The sequence below is a fragment of the Rhinopithecus roxellana genome, chromosome 3 (genome assembly GCF_007565055.1).
Source record: "Rhinopithecus roxellana isolate Shanxi Qingling chromosome 3, ASM756505v1, whole genome shotgun sequence".
NCBI classification, from domain to species: domain Eukaryota; kingdom Metazoa; phylum Chordata; class Mammalia; order Primates; family Cercopithecidae; genus Rhinopithecus; species Rhinopithecus roxellana.
In genome coordinates, this window is record NC_044551.1 from 9783668 (window position 1) to 9808589 (window position 24922).

Here is a 24922-nt window from a genome sequence, read left to right on the forward strand (position 1 = left end):
ATACTTGAGGATACAGGAGCAAGTTAAATGACAGTTTAAGAAAACAAATCCAAGATGTGGGAAACTCCACAGGATAGATGACCTGGTTTCTCCCCTCACTCATCCCTCCAAAATAGAAATCAATAGCAGAAGGAAAAAAGAGGGAGGCTGTTGTAGCATAAAATACTTAAGGGATATAACAATAAAAACAGTGTAGGGTTTTGTCTGAATCCTGATTCAAATACCAATAATCAAAAAACACCCGAGACAACTGGGGACATCTCACTGCAGATTCAGTATTCAACGATATTAAGGAATTATTATTAGTTTTGCTGGATGACATAAATACTGAAATATTTAGGGAGAAAAAAACAACTTGCATTTGATTTAAAAAAAGATACAGGAATAGACTGACCATGACTTGATATTGGTGAAGCTGAGTTATGGGTACATGAAGCTCTTCATACTATTTTATATATAATATACACAGTTTTACAATTCTCATAAAGTTATTTTTAAAAGTACTCACTGGCTGTGCACAGTGGCTCACGCTTGTAATCCCAACACTTTGAGAGGCCAAGGTGGGAGGATTGCTTGAGGCCAGGAGTTTGAAACCAGCCTGGGCAACACAGTGAGACACCCATCTCTATAAAACATTTTAAAAATTAGCAGGACATGGTGGTGTGCACCTGTACTCCTGGCTATTCAGGAGGCTGAGCGGGGAGGAATGCTTGAGGCCAAGAGTTCTAGGCTACTGTAAGCTGCTAAGCACCAGTTCACTCCAGCCTGGGTGAGAAAATGAGACCTCCATCTCTAAAAGATAAAGAAATAATTTTTTAAAAAAGCATCCACTTGGTCTAGAATACTAAACAAAGGGCAAGCTCCTCTGAAGTTCCATGATTTGCCCTCCTATGTTACCCAGATCACATGAGAATCACACTATGCATGGTAGTATGGTCACTGCAATCAAGCAAATAGGATTTTTTCTTCTTCTTTTTTCTTTTTTTGAGATGGAATCTCGCTCTGTTGCCCAGGTTGGAGCGCAGTGGCACAATCTTGGCTCACTGCAACCTCCACTTCCCAGGTTCAAGCGATTCTCCTGCCTCAGCCTCCCGAGTAGCTGGGATTACAGGCGCCTGCCACCAGCCCTGGCTAAATTTTGTATTTTTAGTAGAGGCAGGGTTTCGCCATTTTGGCCAAGCTGGTCTTGAACTCCTGACCTCAGGCGATCTGCCCACCTCGGCCTCCCAAAGTGGGTAGAGGCGTGAGCCACCGCGCCCGGCCAGTATTTTTTTTCTTAAAAATACCTAGAAGACCTTGCTACAAGTGTTGGTAGTAAACAAAACCCTTTAAGCTACCAATGTTCTTCTGTTGTTTTCTTATTTCCCTTTTCTAATATTCATTTCCTAATACAATTAAATGTAAATTAGATTTTTATTTCCTCTTTTCATTTTGGAAGGTCATCAAACAGCTTACCCCAACTACGATGCAAATCAAACTCATTTTACCCTAGCAAATTTGAGGTAAAGTATATACTAACATGGTAAATTACATATGTATTGTCTTCATAACATCATAGTTGCCCATTCAAACACTCTAGCAACTATTACTTCCTGTCTTGAAAAAAACAAAAATAATTGGTCCTCCTTTCTTATTTTCTCTGAAAAGCTTCCCCAAACTCTCCCAATCCAACTTAATGCAAGTAGACTATTTTTCCACTTTGTTCCATTATGTGACATTTCACACTCCTGATAGAATTTTCTGATGTACTCTCTCCAGAAGTTCTGCGTTGTCACTTACTTTCCCACAGGGATCTCCACCTCAAGGAGACCAATTCAAATGATACTCAAATATATACCTCCTGTCCTGGTCACTCTACAAAACTCTATTAAAACTACCCAGTGGACATTTTCCTATGGATATACTAGCATCCCTTCACACTGTCTTAAGCTAAATTAATTTTATCACTATATCAAAACCTCTGAACGTCCCCGTTTTTTTCACCCTGACATGCAAATTAAACATCTTTTGACTTCCCTTCCCTTGTTCTCCTTAATTAACGAAGGTCTGTCCATCTTTTCCCTAACATGTTTGTACCTTTTCATTCCTCCGACACTGCCTGAGCTGAGGTTCTTTCTATCTTTACAACCAGATAACATAATTTCCTAATTTACTTTCTTATTATGAGGGTCTATCTTCTTTCCCTATACTATTATAATACTCTGCCAACCACTGCCAAATTAATTTTCCTAAACTATCATTCTACTTATCCAATCACCTTGTTCAACAGGGTTTTAAAAATGAAATCAAGACTCCTCTGCTTGATATTCAAGGCCCCTCATGATCTCAAATTAATGTATATTTCCAGTCTTACCTCTTGTAGTCCCTAGGTTTAATAGTTCCTCTTGCCCAATTTGTGCTCCTAACAACAAAGAAACAAACTTGGCACCATTAACAATACAACTTCCTCAACTCAGAATATCCTCTTGTATGTAAGCCTTCCTGAAAGTCACAAATAGGTATCTCCCTTTCCTGTTCTTTTATAACACTTACTTGTATATACCATTCATTTTAAGTTCATCACCTCCTCACCTACACTGTAACTCTTTTACGTGTACCTGTTCTCTTTCCCTGCACCGAAAATTCCTTGAGAGCAAAATCATGTCTAATTTAATTTCAAGCATCTATTGGGTATCTGGCCCCACTATACCAACAGTATATTTTGTTGATTGATAATTAATCACCTTACTTTAAGTAATAGCTTTTCCTTGTTCTACTATAAACAGATCTTTACACTTTCTGGTGGCTGTATGCACCAGTCTAAACATATGGGTAGGGTCCAGTAATTTTTAAATTTTTTCTTAATAAACTCACGGTAGCTAGCATTTATTAGTGATAGCTAGCTTACCACGGTTAGGCACTTTACACGTATATCTCACTGAATCTTCACATCACCACCAGTGGTAGGCACTATTATCTCCACTCTACGGAAAAGAGAACTAGTACATTTTGGAGATTAAATGTCTCTCCCGTCTCATGTTATCATCTGCCTTTTCCCCTCCAAATCAATTCATATCATTTTTTTCTTAACTTTTTCACCCTTTACTCAATCATTCGTTTTGTTTATTAACGACTATGTGCCAGGTGTTGTGCTGGTGCTGCGGCTACAGAACCCAGGAGACAACCGCGAAGACGGGGATAGAAACAGTAACATCGACGTAAGGGAAGTGAAGCAGAAGTTCACGCTGCCTGCAGACACCACGAAACGCCAACACCCCGCTTCCCCGAAACAACATTCTTCCACCCTCTCCAGCATTTTTCTGGAACCCCTTAACTTCCCAACGCCACTCAATGTACACTTCACTTTCTCGTGCTCCTTCCTAAGAGAGTAGTGTTTTCTTCCCCAGCACAGAGAAAAAAAATAAAAGCAACAACTAGAACTTCTTCCTTACCCTGCCTTGTCTGCAGACCCTGGAGGCCCCTTCCATTTCCCCTTGTCCTTTTCCTTGTCTTTTTTGGTTCCCGCCTCATTGGTCGAGTCACTCTCGAACACGCTGAACAGCTCATCTCCGAATGCGTCCGCCATCTTTCGGAGCTTTGAGAGCGAATCTCCCTCCTACCCACGATGCCCCGCGACCGAAGACGGTGACGTCTGGTGAAGGCTCAACAGTGGCCCGCAGGAGACAAAAGTAGTCGAGTCGCACGACCAACAAAAGTGTTTCCGTGATGCTTTTTTTTCCCCCCGCTTTCCCTTCCTTTCGGACCTGAAGTGGATAAGCTGCTCAGTGGCTAAAGAGCGAGAGTGGCTCGCGGAGCCTGGCGTGTGGCAGGCAGCTGGCGACTCGACGAGGCGGAGCCTGCTGAATTCGACCAATTGCGAGGCAGCGGTCGCCCCGGGCCCGAGGAGCCCAGATCGAAGCTCAGGGTGGCGGCCCCGGAGCCGGGGAATGTGAAGAGCTCTCGGTTGTGTAGTAGTGGCGCCGGGGCCTGGGCCGCGAAGGATCTTCTGCCGCAGCTGCAACATGGGCGGAAAGAACAAGAAACACAAGGCTCCAGCGGCCGCGGTGGTCCGGGCCGCCGTGTCTGCTTCCAGAGCCAAATCTGCAGAGGCTGGAATTGCCGGGGAGGCCCAAAGCAAAAAGCCGGTGTCGAGGCCGGCCCCTGCTGCCGCTGCCAGCGCCAGGGAACCCCGTATCAAGCAAGGTACGAGGGGTCCCCCAGCCCCTGGCTGTCTCCCCTGAGACCCTGCTGCTTGTGCTGAGGAAAGGACCTTAGAACCCGGAAGGAGCTTCGGGCCCAACATTTCTGTCTCCCAACACTCGGGCTGCTAGCTCCCCATGGGATGGCCTTGTCTTAGATTAAAAATCGAAGGTCTTTGGGCCTCCAAAATTCTGACAGTAACCCTGTTGCAGCCTGGCATCTCCCTTTTAACTCACACTTTTCCCACTTCTAAAAACAAAATAATTCCATTAGCTTCTGTTTCAGCAGGGATCCATCCTCAGTACCGTCTCAGCTAGCTACACTAATGCAAAGACGAGTACTGAGTGGAGTTCCTGACCTCCTGGTGCCATCCAGCCCCATTTTCTGTCTGTTCTTCATATCATTTTCAGTAGCAATCTGGTGTCTCCATGCGTTCTGGAAAAATCAGTACTTAATAAAAATTACAGGACTTATACACACTGGTTACACATTGGTTACGTGTAACCTATTGTAAAATTGTCCGCGCTTGTTTCTGCCGCCATGTATTTTTGCTCACTTTACAAATTGATTTGACAACTCAACTTGTAGATGGCCGATTCCTGCTGCAGATGAGCAGGCCACTATTACGGTTGAGCTCAAAAGTTGAACAATTACATGCTGTTGTGTTCTTCTGGGGTTGTTTGCTTGTACTTATTGGAATATTCAATAAATATTTGCTGAGCATTTATGTGTATATACGCAAATATTTAGTATGTATCTGATAAGATACGAGGAATGTGATGAGCAAAATAGAGACATCACCTCATGGAGCTTGCCAGTCTAATGTCAGAGATAGGCATTAACTGACAGATAACGCACACAGACATATTTATAGCCTTATAATAGATAAGTGCCACAAAGAAAAGCCTGGGAAGACAGTTTAACAGGATAATCTAATTTTTCTGGGGATGAGCAGGTATCATGGATAGTGTCTGGAAATGTAACTGTTAAGCTGAGATCAGGAGGATGAAAAGGAGTTGACTCTGTGAAGCATGGCGAAATTAGTATTCCAGGCGGGGATAGTGAACATCATGTGTAAAAATTTTGAGTCAGGAAAGAGCTTAGGGCTCTTGAGGAATTCATAGAACATAAAGCATTGCCAAAGGAGGAAAAGAGATGAGACTGAAAAAGTAGGTAGGTACCAGACGTTTACCTAGAACTGGTGGAAACAGTTATTTGCCTTGCAATTTATTGTAGTGTTTTAGCTACAGAGTTAATATGCTTGTAATTACAAATACATAGAATTTCTCCCTGACAACTGTGGCAGTTTTACTGTGTGGATCAGCCTCTTTTTTACTTTTCCTTTGTCTTTTACTGACATTCCTGTGAATTATTTGAACTGATAGTCATTTGTTGTATTATTTGGCTTCCCTTTCCTCCAGCCCCAAAATGTGACCCTTTCTCAAGGTTTCAATCCTTGACAGTATAGTTCACTCCTAAAGCCCTTCTAGGAGTGTTCATCTATTTCCATTACTTCTATCTTTTCCTTTATAGATGGTCTGTCTTTCAAGCTCAAGTCGGCAATTTATACATTTTCCTGGATCCTCTGACCCTATTTTTTGCAAGCATCTCAAATTTAACAGGGCTAGTACTAAACTACTCTTCTTTCCCCAAACTAACTTTTCCTTTGACTTCCTTGTTTCTGTTTTTCCATATTTCACTTTGCATTTGTGTAGTTCACACCCTAGTCTAGGTACCTGTGAATTCCTGGAGTACCAACAAAGTCTTTTAATAGGTCTCCATAGCTGTGCTCATTTTGCTTCCTCCAGTTGGTCTTGCATATCAGCATCAGACTGGTCTTTCAGAAATGCTGCTTTGGTCGTGTAACACTTCTTGTTTTCTTCCATGGCATCCTCACTGACTTTGCAATAAAGTCTAAATCATTTAGCTAGCTTCTAAAACCCTCTTTCTAGCCTTTTAATATTTCCTCTATTCAACTATAGCAAATCTGGTGTGTTTTCATTTCTCCAAATGGAGCTCTTGGCTTTCTTCTTCTTCATATTTATTCTTGCCATGTTTTTCTTCATAGTGTGCAATCTGTCCCTAACATCGTCTACCAAAACCTTAAAATATCCATTTCAGATAACAACTCCCTTTTGAATTCTTCCTGCTATTCAGAACTGACGTATCATAGTTGTTTAAATCATTCTTTTTGATAGTTAGGTCTTGCGTTATGATATGTAAAGAATTATACATTTTATATATCCTGCAAAATTACAGGAGGTAGGAACTGTTTTATGGATATGTGTTAACATTTCCTCAGTATCTACTCCAGTGCTGTGCATATCGTCATGAAGAAAATTTCTTGGATAACTAGTAAGGAAAGTTCAAAGGAATTATTAAGACCAAGAAATCAAGAGAAAAAAACTAGAGGTTATCTACTAAATTTGCACATAACTTTTGGGTTTATTTTGGGGTGCTTTTAATATATAGTATAACATATAATAAATCTATTTTGGAGAAAAAAAGTGGAAAAATGCTCAACTCTGTATAGTTCCTAATGTAAATGTAATGGTTCTACTCTACTTCCATCACTCCTTATCTTTCCAGTTTGAAGGATTGTACACAGCACAGCTGGTCAAAATTGTCCTCTATTGTAGAGGTACAAAATCACCAAATGGCTTGCACAATTTGGGGTATTCTTACCACTCTTGTTTTTTTCATTTCATTTGTTCATCAAAGAATGTTTGAAGAGGCCAAATAGGGAGGAGGGTGGGGAGAGGTTCAGTATTAAATAGGATGGTCACGGAAGGAAGGCATCATATAAGAAGGTGACATTTGAGGAAACGAGGCAGGTAAAGTAGTTACACAGATGACTGGGTAAAGAGCCTTCTGGGGAGAGGGAACAGAAAGGCCTTGAGATGCAAGCCTGGAGTGTTATAGGAAAAGCAAGACCTTTCCCCATCTTTCTTTTACTGTCCTCCCCTTTGCCTTTTCTTTTCTTTTCTTTCTTCTTTCCATTCCTGTGCTTTCGCTTTAGAAGTGCCACTTCCTTAGCCTAATTATAATTTTAAGCTGCTTTATCATGTTATAACTGAGACCAAAATAAGAGGTTCAGTAGTAATTTTTCTCTTCCAACCAAGAGGCTTGTGTTTCTGAAAATTCTTGAACCTAGTTGAGGCTTAAAATTTTAAGAGGGGAATAAGAATGGGGAATGGATGTTACAAATTTATAAAAGCCATTATAATTATTTTTTTAGGGTCACCAAAATAGGAAAAGTGCTATGAGGAACAGAAAATGGTGACTTGGTAAAGATTAAATGGAGAACAGAGGGTCTGTTTTGGTTTGGAATAGGAATAGCTTCCCTTAGAAAACATTTAAACTGAGATGATCTGCAGAGTATTTGTGGCAGAGGGAGAAACAAGCCTAAAGACCCTAAGGTGGAAACAAGTTTGACATGTTGTAAGAAGATAGTGCTGTGTGGCTGGAGTGAAGGAAGAAAGAGTTAAAATGTGGCTGGAAGTCTGGGAAGGAGCCAGAGCAAGTGCAATGGGAAGTGGGGGCCGGTGTTGGTATTAAGTAAAGGAGAAACTTTAGCTGGTTTACATTTCAAAATGATTAGTCAGGCGGCCCTGGCAGTGTGTACTTCCTCACAGGCCTTAATTGCTCAGACTACATCAGTTCACCCTCGTCTATTCTCTTGGCACTCTGCACTTCCGCTTTATTACTCATTTGAGTAATTAGTTGCTTACTAATTATATTACTGTTCCAGATTATAAGCCCCATGAGGACAGGGACTGGATCTGTTTACCACCACAGTCCCTGTTTTGGTCCCTTGCTTGATTAACCATTCTGCAGATGTACACACTGTTGATCAGAAGGGAATCAGAGTGCTAACAACTCAAAGTGAATGTCTTAGTCATAGTGGGTCATTAGCATTGTTTTTTCCTTTAAAATACAGTATAAAAAGAATATGTAGCAAAAGAAAAGAATACTGGGTAATAAGAAACTGATTCTGGTTGATTTTTTTTTTTAATTAGCTGAGTGATTTTGAGGAAATCAGTTTGTCTGTGCTTCAACTTTAATGTAATAAATATTTTTGAGAGCCAGCTATATATGTTGCGTCGTCCCATGACCTTTCATTTATGAATTTGGAATTCATAATACTTTGCCTTGGAGATACTGCATACTAACATCCTTACTTCCAGTCAGATTTCCAGTAACTTCCACCATCTTTAACACAAAACCAAAAATTGTAAAAGTCTCCAGGCAATAAGGAAAGTAGCTGTCATAAATCTTATGTACTTTACTTGGCAAAAGTGAATGTGGCCCAGTGAATGTTCCTTGATTTCTCTGATCATTTTTCAGAAATTCAGCTCTTTTATTTACCCTCTGGAAGTTTGCAGTATAAGCCCATTTCAAGGAAGTGATACAGTTGAAACTCTTAGGTGAATTGTTTGGAGGAGACAAATGAGAATTTACTTTAATCTTTTCAACTGGGTAAATTAAAAACCAACCAGTTTTTTTGTTTGTGTTTGTTTTTGTTTTTGAGATAGGGTCACTCTGTTGTCCAGTGGCTCACTACAACCTCTGCCTCCCAGGCTCAAGCAATCCTCCCGTCTCAGCCTCCCAAGTAGCTGGGATTACAGGCACAAGCCACCACACCTAGCTAATTTTTTTGTATTTTTTGTGGAGATGGGGTTTCACCATGTTGCCCAGACTGGCATTTTTAAAGGAATTTACAGTCTTACTCTTGTCAGTAACACATCAACTTTGAACTGTTTCTCCGTGTAATCTTGGTAATGGACTGCTCATCTATCTGTAACTTTTTAAAAGGTTTATAACTGGGGCCTCTTGATGCATTTGGGGACCTCTAAAACTGCATGGTAAACTTGTGCACAAGCTTACTAAAATTGATAAGATCCCCCAGAAATAGTTAAAGACTACTAAATATATACTCTCCTTTATGACCATTGACATGAATTTATGAGAGAGATTGCTAGAATTAAGGTAAAGTTTGAGACTAGAAGATAAGGACATTAACAGTACTATACCAGAGTTGTTATTATCTTTTTACATATGCCAGGTAGCTTTGGGTACCTCCGACATAACTATAGCACAGCACTAATTCAGAGAACCACAAATGTTTCTCTTTCAGACTGCCCAGATGTACAAGTTAATTTCAAGTAGTTATTCTCAAAAACTTTTGTTCTTTTAAAATATCTAATTGGCTGGGCGCGGTGGCTCAAGCCTGTAATCCCAGCACTTTGGGAGGCCGAGACGGGCGGATCACGAGGTCAGGAGATCGAGACCATCCTGGCTAACACGGTGAAACCCCGTCTCTACTAAAAAATACAAAAAAACTAGCCGGGCGAGGTGGCGGGTACCTGTAGTCCCAGCTACTGGGAGGCTGAGGCAGGAGAATGGCGTAAACCCGGGAGGCGGAGCTTGCAGTGAGCTGAGATCCGGCCACTGCACTCCAGCCAGGTGACAGAGCGAGACTCCGTCTCAAAAAAAAAAAAAAAAAAAAAACTAATTATATTAGCTACCATCTTAAAACGAAGAACTTAATGTTACCCAGCAGAGAGTAAAGTCTTTGACTTTAAATTCATAAGAACATTTAATGTTTAAATGTCTCAAAGTACAAAAAATACTTTTTTTATTTTAAGGTGTGTAAAAACCATGCAAGTAGATTTATGATTCTGGAATCATTCTCTTTTATTTATTTATTTATTTTGTTGAGATGGAGTTTCACTCTTGTTGCCCAGGCTGGAGTGCAATGGCGCAATCTCGGCTCACTGCCACCTCCGCCTTCTGAGTTCAAGCGATTCTCCTGCCTCAGTCTCCTGAGTAGCTGGGATTACAGGCATGCACCACCACGCCCGGCTAATTTTGTATTTTTAGTAGAGATGGGGTTTCTCCATGTTGGTCAGGCTGGTCTCGAACTCCCGATCTCAGGTGATCCACCCACCTTGGCCTCCCAAAGTGTTGGGATTACAGGCGTGAGCCACCACATCTGGCCTGGGATCATCCTTATACAGCAGTGGTTCTCAAAGTGTGCTCAGGAGGTCCTAAGAAACCTGAGACTTGTTTGCCAAGGGCTCCATGAAGTGAAAACTATTTTCATAATAATTCTGAGATGTTATTTGCCATTTTTCACGCTCATTTTCTCATGATTATGCAGTGAGGTTGTCCAGTGGCTACATGATGTGTAATGTTACAGCAGATTGAATGCAGAAGCCAGATGTTATGAACTGAATGTCTGTGTCCTCCAAAAATTCGTGTGTTTTTCACCATACCCACAGTGTGGCTATAATTGGAGATAAGGACTCTGAGGAAGTACATAAGGTTAAATGAGATCATAGGGATGGGGCCCTGATCCAACAGGATTAGTATCCTTATGAGATACCTAAAAGAGCTCAGTTTCTCTGAGTAAGCACAGAGAAAAAACCCATCTGAACATATAGCAAGATGGTGGCCACCTACATGCCAAGAGAAGAGGCCTCAGAATGAAACCTACCTTGCTGATACCTTAATCTTGGACTTCCCAACCTCCAGAACTGATGGTAAAGCCATCCAGAAGTCTGTAGTATTTTGCTGTGTCACTCTGAGCAGACTAAGATACCAGATATTAAAGAGATTTGCAAAAACGGAAATTTTTTTTGTGTTGAAAAATATAGTCATTTCATCAAAAGCATCATTTATATTTATGTAACAGGTTTATTTTTATTAATATTATTGTTTTGTTGAGGTTCTTTTGTTTGTTTTTTTGAGACAGAGTCTTGCTCTGTCGCCCAGGCTGGAGTGCAGTGGTGCAGTCTCGGCTCACTGCAACCTTCCGCCTCCTGGGTTAAAGCAATTCTCCTGCCTCAGCTTCCCAAGTAGCTGGGATTACAGGCATGCATCACCAGGCCCAGCTAATTTTTGTATTTTTAGTAGAGGTGGGGTTTTGCCGTGTTGGCCAGGCTGGTCTCAAACTCCTGACCTCATGTGATCTGCCTGCCTCAGCCTCCCGAAGTGCTGGGATTACAGGCATAAGCCACCACACCTGGCCTATTATTATTATTATTATTAGAGACAGGGTCTCACTCTGTTGCCCAGGCTGGAGTGCAGTGTTGCAGTCACAGCTTACTGCAGCCACTACTGTAGCCTTGAACTCCTGGGTTCAAGCAGTTTTCCTGCCTCAGCCTCTGGGACTTCAGACATGCTACCACGGCTGGATAACTTTGTAGAGGCAAAGTCTCACTATGTTGCCCAGACTGGTCTCAAACTCCTGGGCTCAAGGGATACTCCCACCTCAGCCTCCCAAAGTGCTGGGATTACAGGCATGAGCCACTGCACCTGGCCAGATTTATTATTTTCAGTGAATGAATGAATATTTTAAAATTTCCCTTATAATTTATAATATGCTAAGTATCAACAGACATAACCCACATAAACAAAAACTATTTGGATCCTCAGTAATTTTTAAGAGAGTAAGGGGTCATGAGACCAAAAGTTTGAAAATAATGTGTATTGCTTCCTGGTTACTCATTGTTAGAGGATTGAGACTAGACAGCCTTTCTGTTCACTGGAACAGACTTGGCAACTGTAGTGGGTTGAGTGAGTAGTGTCCCCCCAAATATTCATGTCCACCTGGAACCTCAGGATATGACCTTGTTTGGAAATAAGCTCTACATATCTATGGAGCTTGAGATGAAATTATACTAGATTTAGGATGATCCCTAAATCCAATGATGAGTGTCAAGAGAAAGGAGAGGGAAATTTGGACACAGAGACAGGGAAGAAGGCCATGTGAAGGAGGAGGCAGAGACTGGTGTTATGCTGCCACCAGAAGCTGGAAGAGGGAAGGAAGGATTCTTACCTAGAGCCTTCAGAGAGAGCATGGTCCTGCTCACACCATAATTTTGGACTTCTGGCTTCCGGAATTGTGAGAGAATAAATTTCTGTTGTATTTAGCCATCAAGTTTGTGGTATTTGTTATGGCAGCCCTAGGAAACTATAGCAACCCTGGACTTCAAGGAGAAAAGATGATAGAAACTCCCACCTCCCTTTTCACTTAGCATACCACCTTCAAGAAAGAGTGCTTTTTCTTTAAAATTGTCCATCTACTCTGCCAACCATCATATCTTCTGAGAAGTTTTGCCTCAGCTAAGTGCTGGGAGAAAAGCATCTGACTAAAAGATCTGAGGATAAAGATAGATTTAACCTAAAAGATACGTAGGCATTTGCATTTTATGAGAAACTGGTTAACGTGGAGGAATGCTAATTGGTAAAATGTTTAAAATTTAGAGAGGATATTGCTAGCTACTAGATTGAGTTATTTGGTGAAGTATTGGGCGGGAAAAAGCTGAAATCAAATATTTAATATTTAGCGTTCTTTAGAGGAAAATTAAAATAATGTAATAGATATTAATCATTAAATTGCCTTGTCTATTTGTTTGTGTTATTTACAGGTCCAAAAATTTATAGTTTTAATTCTGCAAATGATTCTAGTGGTCCTGCAAATCTGGATAAATCTGTTTTGAAAGTAAGTAACCAAGGTTTTGAGTCATTTCAAAAAATGTTCCCCCCTTTTTTCCTCAAAAAAAGATGTATCCTTAAATGTAAGAAAATGATGGGGTGTTTAAAATTTTTGTAAATAGTACTCTGAGAGCTAATCTCTACTAAAAAGAAGTAAATCATACACATATGTTGAGAGACTGTAAGAAATGAAGAAAGGTCTGGTTAAGATCTAAACTTCTATGCATGGCATATACATTTTTTCAGCTCTGTCTTAGAATACCTTTTCACCCTCCTCTCTACTACTCTGATCTTTACTTAATATTTTAGTTCATGGGACATCTCATGAATATCTCTTTTGTTCTTCTAAATCTGTGATTTTACAACTTCAAGCTTTTACCCATGTACTCTCTGCATAGAGTGCCCTTATTTCCCCTTTTTATTTGTCAACCTGTGTGACCTCTATGAAGTCCTTTATAACTCATCAAGTTGATTTTCTTGGTGATTCTGCTATTACTTGATATGTCATTTTTGAGAATTGGCATGCTGGGTTTTAACTTGTCTCTTTATATATATTTTTTGGGCTAGACTGCGATTTTCTGAATTATATTTTTGGGCTTAGTTTATAGTAGGCATTTAGTTAAAAAAGTAATAAATGGAAGATATTTTTGTAAGTAGATGCTTGTGTAGGTCAAAATAACAAAAGAACAGAAAATAAAATGGCTAGTAGGAAAAAGTAAGAATCAAAGTCTAGAAGCCAAAAGATTTTGTGTAGCTTCTTATTATATATTTAGTTTTCAGTTTTACTTGTTACACCTCTTTTTAGTGTAGCATTCATTCTTTTAGGTTGTGTGCTTGCGCTGGTTTACATTAAGGCAGATTTCTGGGCTCCCTCCAAGAATTCTGATTCAGTATGTTTGGGATAGAGCTTAGGAATCTGTCTTTGTGACAACAACCCAAGGGTGGTCCAAGTGACATTACCCTTGAGAGGCTTTTTCTTGCCATGTGTTATCTTGTTGCTTTTTTCATGCCACATTTTTTCTTAAAGAAATGATAGGAATGTGGTCAAATGGGTGGTAGTCCAAAAAATGATAATTACTGTATCTGATTTTAGCTGAAATTTTGGGCTTGGTTGGCAGGAATATAGAAAACTGTATGATAAGCTTTTAATTTTTTAATAATTTAGCTTCTAAATGATATGACCTTTTTGGCCTTAACAGGTGGTAATTAATAACAAACTAGAGCAAAGAATTATTGGAGTGATCAATGAGCATAAAAAGCAAAATAATGACAAAGGAATGATTTCTGGAAGACTTACTGCCAAAAAATTGCAGGTATTTTGCAAACTTTTTTAAGTTCCTTAGTTTTAGTGAAGCATTTTTAGACAGCTCCTCATGTGAGATAAAAAAAAGGCTTTACAACTTCCATTGAGATTTTATATAGATCATGTCCATCTCTAAGAATAGAGGAGGAATTGTGCACACATTAAATCAAGGAGGTGCAAGTGCACACATTAAAATGGTGATATGAAAATTAAGGTATAGCCCCAGAATTATATTATTGAGCACCTACTATGTTAGATTCTGTGCTGGGAACTTCGTTTAGATTTTCTCTGACACAACAGTCCTATGAGGTAGATGTATTTGGTTCCATTTTTCAAGTGAAAGAATGGAGGCTTGCAAGGATGACATAAATGATACCGTAAGGTTACTAGTAAACAGGGTCTGGATTTGAACCCAGCTTTGCCTAACTATAATGATTATGCTTTAGAAAGTATGTTAAAATGCTTTATCTTTATGTATAAAGATGTTCACTGAACCACAGCTTGTAATAAAAAAAAAAAAATCCTAAGTGTTCAGCCATAGAAAAATATAAATTTAAATTCGGATATGTCCACCCAGTGGAATGTTATGTAACTATTCAAAGTGATGATGCAGAGTTTCTACTAACTTTGGAAGTTGCTTATGTTATAATGTTAAGTGAAATCTATTTTTACAAAATCATGGAAAAATGACTAAAAGAAATGTACTACATTTAGTATCTTTGGACAGTGAAAATAGGAATAATTTCTTGTGGTTCTCTTTTTTAAAGATCTCTGGTTTCCAAATTCTTAATTCAATAAACACATTTCATTTTTAACTGGGAAAAAAAAAGATTGTTTTGAAATTATAATTTGTGTCAAAGTTTCTGGTTTAAAATGAATGGAATAATTAGTAATACAGGAAGGGAACTTTGACAAATGTGACTTTTTTATATTTGCTTGTCATAGGATTTATACATGGCTTTACAAGCATTTTCATTTAAGACAAAGGACATTGAAGATGCCATGACCAATACACTCTTATGTGGAGGTGACCTTCATTCTGCCTTGGATTGGCTCTGTTTAAACCTTTCAGATGGTAAACAGTATCATTAAATTCTTTCAGTTTCTAAAACCTTTTGAAGTCGTTTTGGTATTTGTATCAACCTTTTGGCTCATACTCATATTTTTTCACTGTCATAATTATTTACTTTTGAAGTGTTCTTACCTTCTGTTCTTTTCAGGATATTTTCCTTAGAGATTGTGACCTATGCAAGAAAATACTATGTTTTGTGTTCAGTTGTTGATTGTTATTTTGCTATGTCCTTAATACAAGGTTTGCGTGTCTCCTGGTTTCTGGTTTAGAAATTAGGACTGTCCTTGAATATATAGTATTTTACTAAGCAGAGGATCATGATTGTAATCTTTGGCAAGAATCTGGAGTGCAAACGGCTTGTGGTGACTAAGGATACTACCACATGCTATGGCAGACAGCCAAAGAGTGGGAAGGATTAAGATCTTATGACAATTTAGGAGCCTAACATTGAGGGTGAAATAATGACCAAATAGAAGAGGGTTAGCTATCATCTGATGAATATGTTCACTTCTAGTTTGACAAATAAAACCAGGTTCATCTTAGGATTTCTGTTCTTAGGAGATGAGGGAATAGAAGAAAATTAGGTGCTCTGTGTCTAGGCAAGGTTTACAAATGCTTAACAAATATTTGTGTGTTTTATGTATCATATGCCTGTTTATTTTCAGCGTAGTTTCTTTTATTTTAAGATGCACTTCCTGAAGGATTCAGTCAGGAATTTGAAGGGCAACAACCTAAAAGTAGGCCTAAATTTCAGTCTCCTCAAATACAAGCCACTATTTCACCTCCATTGCAACCTAAAACCAAAAAACATGAAGAAGACCCTAAGATTAAGGTAATTTAAGAATTAAGCATTTAAAGTTGTATAAAATCAGAATGGAGCACATGTAACTGTTTGAAGAGTATAAATATTAGGTTTCTGTAACATTTTTACTTCTTACAAATAACTAATTGGTTTGCCAGACTTTTCTATCACTGTTTTAGTTATCATTATATAACAAACCACCCCAAAATGTAGTGGCTTAAACCAACTATTGTTTCTCATGATTCTGCAGTCTGTGCTAGGCTCAACAAGGTGGTTCTTCTGTTCCAGGAAGAATCTTCCATGGCTGGGACATCCAAAGTGGCTTCTTCACTCCCATGACTAAGCTGGAGGCTAGCCAGGCATCCCTCTGTCTACGTGTTTTTTCTACATGACTAGCTTGGGTTTCCTCACATTTAGTGGTCTTAGGGTGACTGGACTTCTTATGGCATCTGGCTTCCAAGAATATTTTAAGACAATAAGCCAAAGTGTACAAATTCTTATCAAGCTCCTGCTTTATCATTCTTGCTAATGTTCCATTGACTGAAGCAAGTCACATGACCAAGCCCAGAGTCTGTGGAAGAAAATCACAGATGAATGTGAATAATGGAACTGTAATTCATTAGGCCATTACACTTAAATACTCTGCATATTGCAAAACATCTATGGAAAAAATAATCCTCATAAAACCACTGTTTTTAAGGAATAACAGTAGTTTTTAACAGTTCTCATTTCATTCTTTTTTTACCACTTTATATAAATATATTCTTTGGATTTTGCAATTGTAAATTTCTTAATGTTGAGGTCAATTTATTTGTCCTTCACTGAGCAATAAAGAATAACAGCTTATATATGTCTACTGTTTTTGAGTGTGAGGAAATTGTAAAAGCAGTGACAAGATAGTTTTGACACCTTTTTCTAACTTTGGTTTTTCAGATATTTGTTTTCTCTTTCTAGCCAAAAAAGGAAGAAAAAAATACGGAAGTAAATATGAAAGAGTGGATTTTACGATATGCTGAACAACAAAATGAAGAAGAAAAGAATGAGAATTCTAAAAGTTTAGAAGAGGAAGAAAAATTTGACCCTGTGAGTAGAAATTTGTATTAGGCTTCTAACTGGATGTTCCTAAGCAAGATATGTTTACTTTTCTGAGCCTTAGTTTGCTCATTTGTAAATTGGAAATGTACCTCTAAGGGGCTGATGTGAAGATTAAATAAAATGACACTTAGGTAAAAACTTAGCAGAAAGTTAACTGCTCAAAAGATGTTAATTACATTTCTCATGTTTAAAGAGATAATCATCAAATATTTTTAAATGATTTTTATGAGTAAGGAGCATGCTAAATTATTTAGGTAATAATAAAAAGGCACATTCCTTTACAGAAGTTCATGGTTTAGAGAGAATAACATAGACATCATATGGTAAGATAGAAATATAAGGCAGAAAATATACTAAGTCAAAGAAGCAAGGTATGGGAAATACTGTAATATATATATCTGACAAAGGACTTCTATACATAATTATATAAAGAAGCTTTAAAAATAGACACCTTACAAAAGTAGATTAAATTAGAGAAATGAAAATGAAAACTTAAATGAGATACCACTATATATCCATCAGAATGGCTAAAACTAAAAAGATCAGTAATACTAAATGTTAGGAGGAACGTGGAGCAACTGGAATACTCATATTGCTAATGGGAATGTAAAGCTAATGGAAATGTAAAATGGTACAGCCACTTAGAAAAACTCGTCCTTTCTCATAAAGTTAAACAAATACTTGTCATATGACCCAACAATTTTATTTCCAGGTATTAAGAAAAATTAAAACATTTGTTCAGAGACTTGTACACAAATGTTCATAGCAGCTTTATTTGTATTAGGCAAACACTGCAAACAGCCCATATGTCTGTCAACAGGCAAATGGTCGATGTTGTAGAACAGCATATGTAATCTGATGAATTCGTTTGTGTAAAAGAAAAAATACATATAGCTACATATTTGCTTTTTTACATAAGCAAAGAAAACATCTGGAAAGAGACACAAGAAGCTGTTACTGGTGATTAGGACCAGGGTGGTATAGTGGGATGGAGAATTCTTCTTTATATTCTTCTGTATATCTAAGTTTTTTTAAACTATGTTCCTGTATTAAACTAATATAAGTGAAATATTTAGGGCAGTATAAGTCTACTTTGAGATTTGGAGAAAGAAGAGGTCTCTTCTGATTGGAGCATTAAGTCAAGACTTCAAAGAGATGGGACCTAAAGGATGTGCAGAGTTCAGACAGGCAAAGAAAGATGGGAAGATGGCCCACATGTGTGAAATACTGTGAACAAGGGTACAGATGTGGAATTGTACAAGGAGCCTTTCAGTAATAAAAAATGGATGAGCATATATAGAGATAAGATGTATAGATGAGTATTGGTAGATAGGAGTAAACAGGTGAGTTCACCTGAGACTGGAAGATTTTTATGTCCAGAAGGTGATTTTGACACTTTTCCTTGAAAGTAAAGAGCCACTACAGATTTAGGGGCAGGTGACTGACAAGAAGAATGATATTTTAGGTCAAGCTTAGTAATATTTGAGGTGGTTTGGAATAGTGATGTTTAGGGCAATTTGGAAAGTGTAGGGAGGCCATTATGGTAGCTATTGCACTTGCTCAGGTGTGAGATAATAAAAGCTCAAATCAGTAATTGGAAAGGAAGAGAGACATTTGTAAAGCAAGAATCAATAGAAATTGATGATTTACGGAATATAAAGGCTAAGGAAGATTTCAGAGACGATATACAAATCACCAGTAAGTATATGAAGAAATGCTCAACATTACTAATCATTAGGGAAATACAAATCAAAACCACAGTGGCATACCACTTCACACCCGTTAGGATGTCAGCTATCAAAAAAACCGGAAATAATAAATGTTAACAGGGATGTAGAGAAATTGGAACCCTGTGTACTATTGGTGGGAATGTAAAATGGTGCAGCCATTGTGGAAAACAGTTTGGTAGTTCCTCAAAAAATTAAAAATCGAATTACCATATGATCCAGTAATTCCATTTCTGGGTATATACTCAAAAGAATTGAGAGCAGAGTCTTGGAGGAGATATTTGTACACTGTGTTCATAGCAGCAGCATTCACAATAGCTAAAACGTGGAAGCAATCCAGTATCTACCAATGAGACAAATGAATAGGTAAAATGTGGCATGCACATAAAACTGAATAGTATTCAGCCTTAAAAAATAAGGAAGTTCTGGTACATGCTACAACACGGCTGGACCTTGACCAACTTTATGCTACGTGAAATATGCCAATCACAAAAAGACAGATACCATATGATTTCACTTATATGACGTCCCTAAGTCAAATTCATAGAGACAAAGTAGAATGGTGGTTGCCAGGGGCTGGTGGGGGATGGCAGAATGGGGAGTTAATGCTTAATGGGATTAGAGTTTCATGTTTGCCAGATAAAAATGTTCTGAAGATGGATGGTGGTGATGGTTGTACACCGTCATGAATGTATTTAATACCACTGAACTGTACACTTAAAAATGGTTAAGATGGCAAATTTTATCGGGGAAAAATGTGCCAAAGATGGCAAGAGGTGTGTAAATGGAGGGATGGTGGTATCAGAAAGATGGAAAGGATAAGTATTATATGAGTGAATTTGAGGTGGTAGCTAACCCTCCTGTCTGTTACACTGATATTTGTATTGATATTTGTCTCTATACAAAATGGTACCAGAATTCAGCAGATATGCTTGTTTAATTATCTCTTTTTCCTTCTTTTATCAGTTGTGTTTCCTTCTCCAGTCCATAGTTTTATGCTTCTAATCTACTGTCACTTATTAACCTAAGGGGGAGAAAAACAGTAATTTGAGTTTAACTTTAAACTTCCTAGTTTTTGCTCAGGAGTCAAGTCATGTCCTTGAGAGTTATGACATCCATTTTCCTCAAAAGCCATTTTTTCCCTGTCTTCCATAAGATAGAGATTATGTGAAGTTAACTTTCAGATAAGTATTACTATTACTGCATGAATAATCCTTTAAACACACATACTTATGAAACGATTTTTTTTTTTTTTTTTTTTTAGAGACAGAGTCTTGCTCTGTCACCCAGGCTGGAGTGCAGTGGTATAATCTCAGCTCACTGCAGCCTCTGCCTCCCAGGTTCCAGTGATTCTCTTGCCTCAGCCTTCTGGCTGGCTGGGATTATAGGCGCCCGCCACCACGCCCAGCTAATTTTTGTATTTTCAGTAGAGATGGGGTTTCACCATGTTGGCCAGGCTGGTCTCGAACTCCTGACCTCAGGTGATCCGCCCGCCTCGGCCTCCCAAAGTGCTGGGATTGTAGGCGTGAGCCACACCACCGGCTGAAACAATTTTTATAGAAATGAGCTCTACTTTTTATTCTGCACTTTGCTTTAGTTTACTAACACGTCAAGGAAGTTTCTCTATGTGGGTCACCCTCTTTCTTTTACTAACCTTATTTTATTTTCTAATGACTAAATAGTCTTCTCTGTAGAGATGTGTCATATATGATTTCCAGTTTTTCTTTTACAGTCAGTGCCTCACCAAACATCTATGCACCTGCAAATCTGTGCATTTGTTTTATTTCTCTATGAAAAATTCCTCAAAGTAGATTTGCCAGATCAAAGGATAAGGTAAAAATATCACAGATTTTGATACAGTAAATTGACCATAGATATACTAATCTTGCTCTTCTTTTTTTGTTCCCCCTCCCATTGTTTTATTTGGAACAGAACGAAAGGTACTTACATCTTGCAGCAAAACTGCTGGATGCAAAAGAGCAAGCAGCTACCTTTAAACTAGAAAAAAACAAGCAAGGCCAAAAAGAGGCTCAAGAAAAAATAAGGAAATTTCAAAGAGGTAAACACTTTCAAATACTTAGATGTATAAATGTAATTGTCTTCTATTTTTGGCCTTCCTGGAATGGATGATGCTACCTTTTAATATGTCTGCCCTTTTCTAACAGTTTATACATGGGATTAGCAAACTTTTAAAATAATAAGCTAAGTAGTAAATACTGTGGACTTCATGGGCCATACAGCCTCTGTTAAAACTATTCAAATTTGCTGTTACAGCACAAAAGCAGCCATAGACCATACAAAAATGAATGGCTGTGTTCTAATCAGACTTTATTTATGGATACTATAAATTTCTAATCATTGTATCATATCACCAAATGTTCTTATAACCACTTGAAAATGTAAACACCATTCTAGCTTGCAAGCCATACAAAAATAGGCAGTGGACTAGATTTGGCCTACAAGACATTGTTTGCCAACCTATGATTTTTATACCATAAAATATCGTCGTCATTCAAGAAAGAAAGGTGAATACAATTCCATGAGTATTTGTAATGAAGATGTTTGTTTTTCCAGGCTTATTACACCTATTAAATAATGTATTTTAAAATTTTTGTATGTGTTGTGAAAATTAATAAATTGCCTCTGATTCCTGCACGGATTCCTAATAGGAATTATTAAGTAATTGGCTATAAGGAAAAAGAAGGAATGCAGTTTTTTTAACCATTTTTAAAAATAAGGCGTGAAAACCATGTAACTCCTTGTGTATAAATACCAAAAAAGTAAACAAATAAAAGATAAATAACTGTTTTTTTAAAACCGTGAAACTAAACATTATATTTTTTCTGGTAGAAATGGAAACATTAGAAGACCATCCAGTATTTAACCCAGCCATAAAGATTTCACATCAACAAAATGAAAGGAAAAAACCTCCTATAGCCACAGAAGGAGAAAGTGCATTGAATTTTAATGTATTTGAAAAATCTGCAGCTGCTACTGAAGAAGAGAAAGGTAAAATTAAGGGAAGATGGTCAGGGTGTAATTTATAAATAATAAAATGTCAAGGAATATATAATGGTAAAATTTCTTACTTTGCATTCTGGCAAAGTACATGGAAGATTGGCAGTGAAGTTACACTTCATAAGCTGTCTGAAAAAGTATTAACAATTATGATAACATATATGTACAGCATTTTGTAATTACAAATAAATATCTTGCCTCAGTCTCATCTCTCTCTGATTCATCTCCAGACTGCTGCCAGAGTTATCTTTCTATAATACAGATCTAAATGTGAGTTTCCTGCCACAAACCTTTAATGGCTATTAGCCTGCTGACATCAGTAACAAGTCCAAATCTTTTAGCATGGCATTCTGGATCTTTTGCATTCTGCCACAATCTACCTTTCTACCTTATTCCCTTGGCTTATTACTCCAGCCACATTACTCTTTAAAACATTCGCTGTTTTATGGTTTCATTACTTTGCTCATCTTCTTATCCCCTACTTGGCCAACCTGTTCCCAGCTCAAGGCTTAGTGCAAACAGCTCCTCTTCCCTAAGCCCTCCCTAACTCCTTCCATACCACCAGACAAGTAATCATGTACTTCTTTGTGCTCCCAAGTTAATTATTTGTTTAAAAATTTTTTGGGTTAATTATTGATATAGCAAGTACAGTATTTATCAGTTTGTATTTTAGTTTTTAGAAGACCATTCACTATAGTCTCAAATAATATTTTAGTATTAATCATAATATTATAATTTGCATTATAGTTTTTAGAAGACCAGACTGGATGGTCTTCTAAAAACTATAGAAGTTTTCTAGTTAATTATTTTTTTAAAATAATAGTATATAGCAAATAGTACAATATTATATACTATAGTTTAATAGTATACTATTTACTATTTACTATATACTATACTATATACTATACTATAGTATACTATTTACTATTAAACTATAGTTATATAGTATATTGTTTACTAATAGTAAATATTATATAGTATTTATCACATTGCATTATAGTTTTTAGAAGACCAAGCATAGTATTTATCAGATATCATAATACCATAATTTGTATTATAGCTTTTTGTTGTTGGTTTTTTGTTTTTGAGACGGAGTTTTACTCTTGTTGCCCAGGCTAGAGTGCAATGGCATTATCTTGGCTCACTGCAACCTCCACCTCCTGGGTTCAAGTGATCCTCTTGCCTCAGCCTCCTGAGTAGCTGGGATTACAGGCATGCACCACAATGCCCTGCTAATTTTTGTATTTTTAGTAGAGATGGGATTTCACCATGTTGACCAGGCTAGCCTTGAAGTCCTGCCCTCAGGTGATCCTCCCGCCTTGGCCTCCCAAAGTGCTGGGATTACAGGTGTGAGCCACCACGCCCGACCTTTTTCTTTCTTTTTTTTTTTCTTTTTTCTTTTTTCCAGCTCAGACTGGAGTGCAGTAGCACAATCTCAGTTCACTGCAACCTCTGCCTCCTGAATTCAAGCAATTCTCCTGCCTCAGGCTCCCTAGTAGATGGGATTACAGGCGCTTGCCACCACGCCTGGCTAATTTTTGTATTTTTAGTAGAGAGGGGGTTTTGCCATGTTGGCCAGGTTGGTCTCAAACTCCTGACATCGGGTGATCTGCGCGCCTCGGCCTCCCAAAGTGCTGGGATTACAGGTGTGAGCCACCGCGTCTGGCCACACATGACAGTTTTTAGAAGACCAGAGTGGATGTTAATTGTTTAAAAAAAAATTCTGAGTTAATTATTGATATAGCAAGTATAGTATTTATCAGATTTCATTATAGTTAGTTTAGACCCACTCTAAATTGTCAGTTTTTTAAATTATTCATTCTTTCATTAGTATTTATTGTTTTCGTGAGACATGTTTTTTGAGACAGACTCTGTCACCCAGGCTGGAGAACAGTGGCATGATCTTGGCTTACTGCAACCTCCGCCTCCCAGGTTCAAGCGGTTCTCCTGCTTCAGCCTCCCAAGTAGCTGAGATTACAGGTGCATGCCTGCATGCTCGGCTAATTTTTGTATTTTTAGTAGAGACGGGGTTTCACCATGTTGGCCAGGCTGGTCTTGAACTCCTGACCTCAGGTGATCCAGCCGTCTCGGCCTCCCAGAGTGTTGGGATTACGGGCGTGACCCATCACACCCAGCCTCAGTAGTATTTATTGTGTGTTCAGTAATGAGCAAAATAACCTAGTCTCTGCCTTCTTCAAGTGTACAGTAGAAAAGGTAAGCTTCAAACATATACAATACATAATTACATATTATGATGTGTGCTATCAAAGGAAGTAGCTTCTAATAATATAGATAACAAAGGGGTCTAATTTGGATTGGGAAGACCTTGCTGTAATGACATTTACTCTGAGATTTGACAGATGTTTAGGTGTTAGCCTGGTGACAAGTTGGTGGAACAATCCTTCCAAGAAGGAGAGGGTACATTGGAAATCTAAGGTAAAAAAGCAGCACTATTCAACAGAATTTTCAATGATGAAAATGTTCTATATCTGTACTATCCAGTATCGTAGCTGCTAGCCAAATAGGAATATGAAGCATTTGAAATGTAACTGAGAAACTGAATAACTAATTTACATTTAACTAACCACATGTGGCTATGTCTACTGTTCTGAGACAGGCATACTTAGAGCATTGAAGAATTAACTGATGGCCATTGTGGTTATAGCATAATAAGCAAGCAAGAGGGAAGAGTGGCAACAGACAGGCAGAGAATAGTAAGGAATTTGGACTTTATCTGTAACAGGAAGCTATTGAGGATAGTGCTGGTGCTGGTGGCAGACAGCTGATAAACCTAGAAATGACATCTGATTTCTATTTTTTTAATGGTTTAACTACAGAGTAGCCTTCCAAACATTGTAATTTGTAGTATCCTCAGTTCATCACATGGATAGTATCATATTTTACAAGAATACATAAGTTCCTCAAGATAATTATTTTAAAAGAATTTTCTCAGGTTCTGTCCATTAAGAGGATTTCCTTATGTCACTTAGAGAAAATCAAGCTTCACCTGTTATCTTTTTTTTTTTTTTTTTTTTTTGAGACAGAGTATCACTCTGTCACCCAGGCTGAAGTGCAGTGGTGCGATCTTGGCTCACTGCAAGCTCTGCCTCCCGGGTTCATGGTCATTCTCCTGCCTCAGCCTCCCGAGTAGCTGGGACTACAGGTGCCCGCCACCATGCCCGACTAATTTTTTTGTATTTTTAGTAGAGACGGGGTTTCACTGT

At 38.2% G+C, this 24922-nt stretch overlaps 2 protein-coding genes across 4 annotated transcripts in view; one reads left to right on the top strand and one right to left on the bottom strand.

The window, feature by feature from the left end:
* MTREX (Mtr4 exosome RNA helicase) overlaps positions 1-3786 on the bottom strand; it is a 130914-nt gene extending 127128 nt beyond the window's left edge. The window contains exon 1 of one of the 2 annotated variants that reach the window (XM_010386472.2): positions 3432-3786. In XM_010386472.2, coding sequence (XP_010384774.1) covers positions 3432-3565 — 134 coding nt within the window. In that variant the 5' untranslated portion in view covers positions 3566-3786. The remainder of the gene's footprint in view (positions 1-3431) is intronic. The other variant, XM_010386473.2, reaches the window with a different exon arrangement.
* Positions 3787-3826: 40 nt separating this feature from the next.
* The window catches only part of DHX29 (DExH-box helicase 29), a 59697-nt gene continuing 38601 nt past the window's right edge, over positions 3827-24922 (top strand). For both annotated transcript variants that reach the window (XR_004056496.1, XM_010386471.2), the window contains exons 1-8: positions 3827-4182; positions 12615-12688; positions 13881-13994; positions 14930-15059; positions 15743-15888; positions 16813-16941; positions 20613-20739; positions 21531-21689. Coding sequence is in view for 1 of the 2 variants with exons in the window: in XM_010386471.2 (XP_010384773.1) it covers positions 4002-4182; positions 12615-12688; positions 13881-13994; positions 14930-15059; positions 15743-15888; positions 16813-16941; positions 20613-20739; positions 21531-21689 (1060 nt within the window). In the remaining variant the exon portion in view is untranslated. The remainder of the gene's footprint in view (positions 4183-12614; positions 12689-13880; positions 13995-14929; positions 15060-15742; positions 15889-16812; positions 16942-20612; positions 20740-21530; positions 21690-24922) is intronic.